Source organism: Andrographis paniculata, unplaced genomic scaffold, assembly GCF_009805555.1.
Source record: "Andrographis paniculata isolate CXL003 unplaced genomic scaffold, ASM980555v1 Contig52END, whole genome shotgun sequence".
Lineage (NCBI taxonomy): Eukaryota > Viridiplantae > Streptophyta > Magnoliopsida > Lamiales > Acanthaceae > Andrographis > Andrographis paniculata.
Window position 1 is genome coordinate 1205369 of NW_026137587.1, and position 8583 is coordinate 1213951.

The window sequence follows — 8583 nt, forward strand, 5'->3', positions numbered from 1 at the left end:
GGTTGGTGCGGACGGCAGCGGCTGTTGATGTGCTAATGAATTGCATTAGGGCGTAAACACTTAATATTACATATAATTAATATGTTATAAAATTAAAATGATATTAATGAAAACCATAATTTATTAATAATTAAAATTTAGCATTTTATAAATTTTAATTATATTAATATTATCTAATTAATTATTATTATTTATATAATTTTAACATAATAAATAAAATATATATATCTAGTTAAAATTAAAACTAACTGTTTTTTAATAGAAAAAAAATATATAAAAATATATTTTATTAAAAATAAATAAATAAAAATCTACCGTTCAAACTAAATCGGCAATGTTTAAACCGAAATTGTTGGTTTCAAAATCGTCAAATCGGATATGAGTTGATTTTGATTTGACCTTTTGATAATCCAAAATTGTCGATTTCAAATCATAATCGTAGTTCAAATCATTTAGATAAAACTATCACCAAACAATCATGGCACTACAAAAAAAAAATTGCAAATTGCGATTGAATTCTACAAGGATTTATATTCCCTCGCAGCATTGCAATGGAAATTACAATGATAAATATAATCCGTTGTAATTAACAAATTTTGAAATGGAATGTTAAGACAGAAACAAGAAGTTGCAATTTAACAACGGAATTTACAAAGAATTTGATTATGTTGCAAAATAACTACTATTTAGACAACCAAATATTTAAACTATTGCAATTTTAGCAACAGAATTTGCAAAAACAAATATATTCCATCACAAAATATATAATTATACTAAATTGAATACGACGAATAATCATATCTGTTGCAGTTTTGCAAGGAATTGTACAACGGATATTTATTTCATCACAACCAACAAATATTTATCATCCCAATAGCTTCCTCAAATCACATCATCCCCTACCCACTTCCCCACCGACGCAATCACTTATCCCGCAGCCACTCTCCCTCACTCATTTACATCGATTTCGATCGTTTCTCAAGTTTTATCACCACATAGAGGGACTTTGGAAGCTTAATTTTTCTCGGTAGAAGTTTCAACAACAGCTGCGGCTCTCCGGCGGCGTAGGTGAGCAAGTTCATTTTCCTCTTCTGTAGTTTTGTCGGATGGTTTGTAAGCTCAATCCTTAACCTTATGTTAGGTTAAAGTTTATGTTGGGAGATTTTTTTGTAGTTTGCAAAGAGCATAGAGTAAAAAAAATATATATATTGCTGTTCTCAGTTTCGGGATTTTGTGTCTGATTTTCACTCGAGGCTAGATCTGCTCTGTTGTTGAGGCAGCTCGGTATTTTGAAGGTTCCTCTAGTTGGGTGACCTTACATCTGATTAATATGATTGTCAGTTCCCTGTAACCTTTATTTGTTTGTTTATTTTATCTTAAGGATAAGATTGTCGCACCTTCAAGCTAATGATTACATGTTTTATAGTTCTAGTCAGCAACTTTTTATATGCTATTGTCCCTCTTGCAAATTTCTTTGTTCTATTTATTAATTAATCATGAAGATTTGAAGCAACAGAACTATGTTATATAACTTTGTACAAGTGAAACATTGAGCATTTCTTTGATGAAGATCTGATAGCATGTCTTAGCTTAATTTTGTAATTGTTGTGGCAGAAAAATTGAAAGACATCTGCAGGTTCTGATCCCTTTCAAAACCCATTAAATTAAACATATGCTTAGTTTATCTTATTTTCCATTTGGATCTAAGATTGGCATGTGAGGCTATTCAGGTTTTCGCATGATTGTTGAGTGATGGGATTTTATATATTCTTATAACTTCTGATCTAACAAATTAGTTTTTGTAGGTTGTGCTTTTTTGAAATTTGAGACAAAAGAACAAGCACCGGTAGTTATAGCAGTCCTCAACGGAAAGCATAACATGGAAGTGCATAAACAATAACCTTTCTCAAATTGGTGTATTGTGTATATAATCTTGTAGTGTTGAATCTTCACCACAGGAATCACCATTTATCAACCTTAGTAGTACTGTCTTAGTTAAAATTTTGGATTTAAGATCCAGAAAGACTGATTTAAACTCATCAATACTATTATAAGTAGTCGATTTTCTATTATTCCTAAGGCATAAATTTAAGCCTTGATGTTAAAAACCAATGAAATGGACATTTGCTTATGGTGAAATTTTTTATTAAGAGCTAGAATTTGGTTCTGAATGTTACTCAATTCCTGTTTGTGTGTCTCTATGTGAGAAATTTATTAGTCTAAACCAGTGGACTATTTTATAGATGCATTATTTCTCTATCTCCTTCTTTAGACTCCATATTTTTGTTTATATGATGAACCCCTTTTTCTGTTGGTTTACTTATTTGATTTCACCGTCCCACTGAATAAATGCACTGTGTTAAATTGGAAATGTCAAACATTAATGTTGATAGCTTCTGCAATAGGGTTTGACTATACCTTTGGTGGTCAAGTGGGCAGATATAGAGAAGGAAAGACAGGCTCAGAGGGCACAAAAGGCATTTTTGTTGGCCTCTAATGTGCCAAATATTGATTCTAGACAGCAGGCACTTTCGCAAATTAATTCAAAACAAATAAAAATCTCAAATTATTTTTTGGGATTTATTTCCAAATTATTCAAACTCTCGAAGTATTTCTTGTGACTTATTTCAAGATAATTCATAATCTCATAATATTTTTGGCGACTTATTTGGAGACAATTCAAACCCTCGGAATATTTTCTGCAACTTGTTTGAAAATAATTCAAACTCTCGGAGTATTTTTGTGACTTATTTCGACACAATTCATGCTCCCAAATTTTTTTTCCGTGCTTAATTTCGGGACAACATATATTCACAGAGTATTTCCGTGATTTTTTTTGAGACAATGAATATTCTCGAAATATTTTTCTCTACTTATTCGAGACAATTCAAAATCTCGGAGTATTATTCGTGTCTTATTTCGAGACAATAGTTACTCTTGGTGGCGTTTCGAGAGAAATATGTGACAATGCATTGTCATTAAATAATATTCGAGACCATGGTGGAGACAAAGTGTCGCGGTGATGTTTCGAACCATAGTTGAGACACTAATTTGTCTCGAAGAAGATTTTGTGACACAATATTGTCTCGGAGGTTTTTTCCAAGATAATTTTCCAAGATAATTTAGCATATGTTTTACATTATGCATTAAAATAGAGTCATTTTCTTTTATTTGTATAAGTCGCTTTATACTCTCTCTGTCCTACTAAAAGTGTTTATGTTACCGTAGATACAGAAATTAGTAAATACTTAAAATGTATATTAATACAAATAATTATATATTGAAATAAAAAAATTGATTAATTAAGATTAAAAAAAATTATAAATTTAAAATTTAAAATATGGTCAAAGTGTATAATCATTTATCAAAAAATATAAATGAACAAATTATGTACAACACAAAAAAATAAAATAAAATAATATAGACATTTTATATGTGACGGGGGTATAATATATTAAAATTCTCAAAATTTATCTTTCATCGCTACCAAAACTTTTTATTTTAGGACTCTACCCTGTTACTGTATACATCATCAGGCTACCCAGGGATTCTTCCCTCTAGATATGAATGAGGTGGAAGAGCAATGATTCCTACCCATCTTCAAGTTCTATATATAATTTTGAAAAGTAGTGCATTTGTACAAAGAGTTTGGTTGGAGTGGAGTCCAAGTGTATTTTGGACTACATTTCAAGAGTTTTGTCTACTAAATAATTAAGGAGGTACAGAGAAACTACATTGTACTTGTCATTGAAGAGCTCAAAGGATCTTTGTGAGGCAATGAAGAAAGGCTAAAGTGCGTCTTTCGGAAACACTGCACACAACGTTAAAAGTTTAATTTATGTTTATTACGAAGTTCCAAAAGTTTAATTCATGTGTCTCTTATATTTTGTCATATCTAGACATTTTCTTGTAGTGTATTGTTCTTGGTCTTGGGAACAATTGAAGGTATGTTGTGATGGAAAAGTTTCATGAGAATGCACTCGGCATATTTCTAATTTATATGTCCTATAGCGATTTATATGATAAAAATCACATTATTAACATACCTGGATCCATCGAATGTTTTTATGCGGAATTGAGAACTCGAACCGTTGGTATTACGGACTTCCTCGACTAAATTTCCTAATGGGTCCTTTATAATCTATTCCGATGGAGAGAATAGAACAAATATTGATTTAGTGTATTTGGGAGTATAACCGAATATCATTTATATAGTGATTAATAGGTCACCCATAATCACGTAATTGATACGCTATTTGGTATCTGTTCAATTGATCTCATATCAATAAGGTAATAATTAACTTGCTTCATAATTAGATCACGTAATTTAAATTAATCAAATAAATAATTGGTTGTTTTTATAATCAAACATCTTAATCTAAGTCAATCAAATAAATAGTTGATTATTTTTATAATCAAATCTCGTAATTTAAGTCAATCAAATAAATAATTGATTGTTTCTATTATCAAATCTCGTAATCAAAGTCAATCAAATAAATTATTGATTATTTCTATAATTAGATTATGTAATTTAAGTCAATCAAATAAATCAGAAGAGCTAATATATTTGTACATTATTATTTGTCCATATTTGGATTGAGAAATATATATATTCCTAACATGTTATTGATAATGCATATATTGTCATATATTTATATAGATAAATTATAAAATATAAATAATGTTAGGGATAAATTTCTACTCATTTTGGCATGTTATTGATTGGTGCAAATGAATGAAGTAATTCACGCCCATGCCATGTTTTCGATCAAAGAATTTTGGAAAAGTTTGATCTAAGCTTTCATGTCAAGGAAAGTGATAGATTGCGGGGATTGAGACGTAATTGTAGGCATGATTATTGAAATTGAGTGATTAAGGGCGCGATTGAAAAACCGATCATCTATAAAAAGTGGGCAAGGCATGGGATGAGATATCACAACTTACATTCACATTTTATAGCTTGAAGGATTGGGGGAGGCATTTGAGAGGAAACGCCACCAGAAGATCATCATTATCTTCATTTTATTGCTTTCTTTTATTTTGAGCATGAGTAGCAGTTTTCTTTATTCTAGTTCAATGTTGAATTTAGATTTTGGATTGGGATTTGTGAGATTATGTTTTGATTTAAATTGTATCTTGTTTATGAAATTCATAGTTGTGCAATTCATGTTATTCATAACTACAATTTTTTATTTAATCTTTTATCGTGGCTAGATTTTAGATTGATTTAGCAATTGTATGCCAATTGAACATTTGCATCCGTAATTGTGCACTTTTTTGATAAAGTGGTAAATAGGTTGACAAACTTAGCCTAGGAATTGCATGATCAAATAATTTAATCTTTTTGTAATTGACTGAATATTTGAATTGAGTTTTTCTCGGGCTATTTTCAATTAAGAAAATTAATTTATGGTCGTACCTAAATTATTTCTTTGATTAGGGATGCAGTTAATCGGTCGTACCATTTCCGCCAATAAAGTAAGGAAAAATTGGGTGTTATGATCGTATCTAATGTCTATAACCAATTTATCAATTGAATAACAAGATTATTTAAAATCGATGATCGAATCTTTAATTCGGTTTTTTGTTCACTCCTTGGTCTAGAAGTTTAATCTCTTTGAAATCTAAATTTTATCGGTTATTTTAATTATCTTAGTGAATTGCTAATATATCCCATCAAATATTTGAAATTGTGACAAAACAGAAACTAAACTTCACAGTCCTTGTGGATCGATCTCAGCACCACTTGCTACGCGGCAATTGTGGTGTTAGAGTATTTTTATAAAAAGCAACGAGGCTACCAATTTTTAGCGCTGTTGTCGGGGATTGGCGTTGTATTTATTTTTTTTTGTCATTCAATTATATTCTATTATTATATATTATATATTTCAATAGTTTATGCCCCGCTTTTCTTGCACAGGAAATTTAATATACGAAGCGGAAATCGAGAGATTAGCGAGGACATTGCGGAAGGAAACAAAAAGAAAGTTAGAATTTGAGAAGGCTTTGAGTTCTCAACCAAGCAAATCGATCAAGCAAGAGCCCAATATGGCGGAAGAAGATACTCACACGCTCAGGGAGTTGGTTGCGGCTAATTTCAATTTACAACCTCTATGCTTTACTTTACCAAAAATTGAAAGTAACACTAGTTTCGAATTACGATCCGGACTAATACACTTTTTGTCCTCGTTCCATGGTCTTACGGGAAAGGAACCACATAAACATCTGCAGGAATTCGATGTGGTTTGCTCGAGCATGACACCACCAACGGTTACCGAAGAACAAGTAAAGCTACGGGCATTCCTTTTCTCATTGAAGGATGCGGCGAATGAATGGCTCTTTTGTCTACCGGCAGAAAGCATCACTACTTGGAGGGACATGAAAAAGAAATTTTTGAAGAAGTATTTCCCAGCATCGCGGGCGGCGACATTGCGCAAGAAAATTTGCAAAATCAAGCAACAACAAGGAGAGACGTTCCATGAATACCTTGAGAGGTTCGACAGGCTTTGTGCACGGTGCCCACAACACCATATTACTGACCAACTGTTGCTCCAATACTTTTACGAAGGACTGGGCATGCGAGACCGGAACAACATTGATGCCGCTAGCCAAGGAGCGTTGGCGGATAAAACACCGAAAGCCGCATGGAAGTTGATCGCGAAGATGGCAGAGAAATCGCAGCAATTCGGAACTAGAGGAATCGAATATTCAGAAAGTAACGATTCTCTTCATCAAAAAATTTCCGAACTTACAAAATTTGTTCATCAATTGGTTGTAGGAAATACACGCTATGTGACAGAGTGTGGCATTTGCACAAGCCCGGAGCATGCAACCGATGCATGCCCTACCTTGCACAAGGGAAGTCATGCCGATGTGAATCTAGCCGGTTTTAGTCCACCAAGGCAACCGCGATATATGACCTTTATTCAAACACCTAACAATTTGGGATGGAAGGATCATCCGAATCTCAGGTATGGGAATCTGCAACATCAACGGTTCCGACCACAAGTACCTCCCCAACAATTCTTCCAGCCACCACCATCTCCACCCAACCAATCTATCATATCATTGGAAGAGATGATGAAAACCATAGCTGCCAACACAATTCAATTCCAACAAGATACGAGAGCGAGCATTCAAGTCTTGGAAACCTGCATGGAGCAAATGGCAGTGGATCTTCGCCATGTCAAAGAAAGAGAAACGGAAAAATGGTCGTCACAACTGGAAAGGAACCCAAAGAATGTTAGTGCCATGAATTTACAAACCAGAAAGACGGTGGGGGCTCCGGAACCAATCATCCCGAAGGACAAAGATGAGAGCACCATCGAAAAAGAAATCGAGAAGGAAGATGCGAAGAAAAATGAGGTAACTAATAAAACTATCTACTAATCTTGCCCCTTTTCCCTCCAGGTTGGCAAAGCCGAAAAGGGAGAATGAAATTTTGGAGATTTTTCGAAAGGTCAAGCTCAATATACCCCTATTGGACGCAATCCACCAAATTCCAAAGTACGCAAAGTTCTTAAAGGAATTTTGCACCAACAAACGGAAGTTGAAGGGCAACGAATGCATCATTGCAAGCGAGAATCTCTCGGCACTACCCAGGTATGTTCACAATACCATGTAAAATAGGGCAATTAGAAGTAAAGCGTGCTATGTTAGATTTCGGTGCGGCAATTAATGTCATGTCGAAATTGATCTATAGTTGGTTGAATCTTGCACCATTAAAGAAAATGGGATTGTTATTCAACTTGCTAATAGGACGTATGGATATCCCGGAGGAATTATAGAGGGTGTCCTTGTCCAAGTCAATGATTTTATTTTTTCGGTCGACTTCTATGTCTTAGAAATGCATGATGAACATTCACCCAACCCATCACCACTACTCTTAAGGAGACTTTTCATATGTACGGCTGATACTAAAATTGATGTTAAGCATGGTAATTTGACGATGGAATTTGATGGGGAAAAAATTGAATTAAAATTTTTTGATGCGATTGAACATTTCCTAAATTCTCACTCGGTTTTCTCATTAGATGTTATTGACTTTGAAGTGTAGGATGCTTTTGAGGTAAAAGACAATGAGGCACTAAAAGGGATTTTGCACAGGTATGCTCATGCTCTTTTATTCTTGCCCGAGACTAATACATATTTATTGACTTCGATTGTGCAGCCACCGGAGTAGGAATTAAATCCACTACCGAATCATTTGACATATTCTTATTTAGGAGACGGTGAGACACTACCATTGATAACTTCATCTACAATGATGAAAGCCAAAAAGGAATGAATTGAAGAACTATACAAAATATTACATGTGGGATGGCCAGTTCAATGATGGAGAAGAAGTTTTCTTGAATGGCTCTTGAGGGACCTTCGTCCTAAATTCTCAATTAATAATGTTTAGCCGAAGACGTTAAAGAAAAACACTTTTGGGAGGCAACCTAATTTTTTTTTTTTTTTTTTTTTTTGCTTTCTCTTGTGTGTTTGGTGTGTTTATTTGTTTGTTTTTGCTTTCCGTAGGTGATGGTGGTCTCAACATGCCCGAGACAACATTTTGAGTATTTAAGAATGGCATTTCAGCAG

General features: G+C 33.5%; 1 protein-coding gene across 1 annotated transcript; it reads left to right on the forward strand.

Moving 5' to 3' along the window:
- The first annotated feature begins 6048 nt into the window (after nucleotides 1-6048).
- Nucleotides 6049-8182, forward strand: LOC127254100 (uncharacterized). Its single transcript, XM_051278994.1, has 2 exons — nucleotides 6049-7365; nucleotides 8057-8182. The coding sequence occupies exons 1-2, from the start codon at nucleotides 6049-6051 to the stop codon at nucleotides 8180-8182; spliced, it is 1443 nt and encodes a 480-aa protein (XP_051134951.1).
- The last annotated feature ends 401 nt before the right edge of the window (nucleotides 8183-8583 follow it).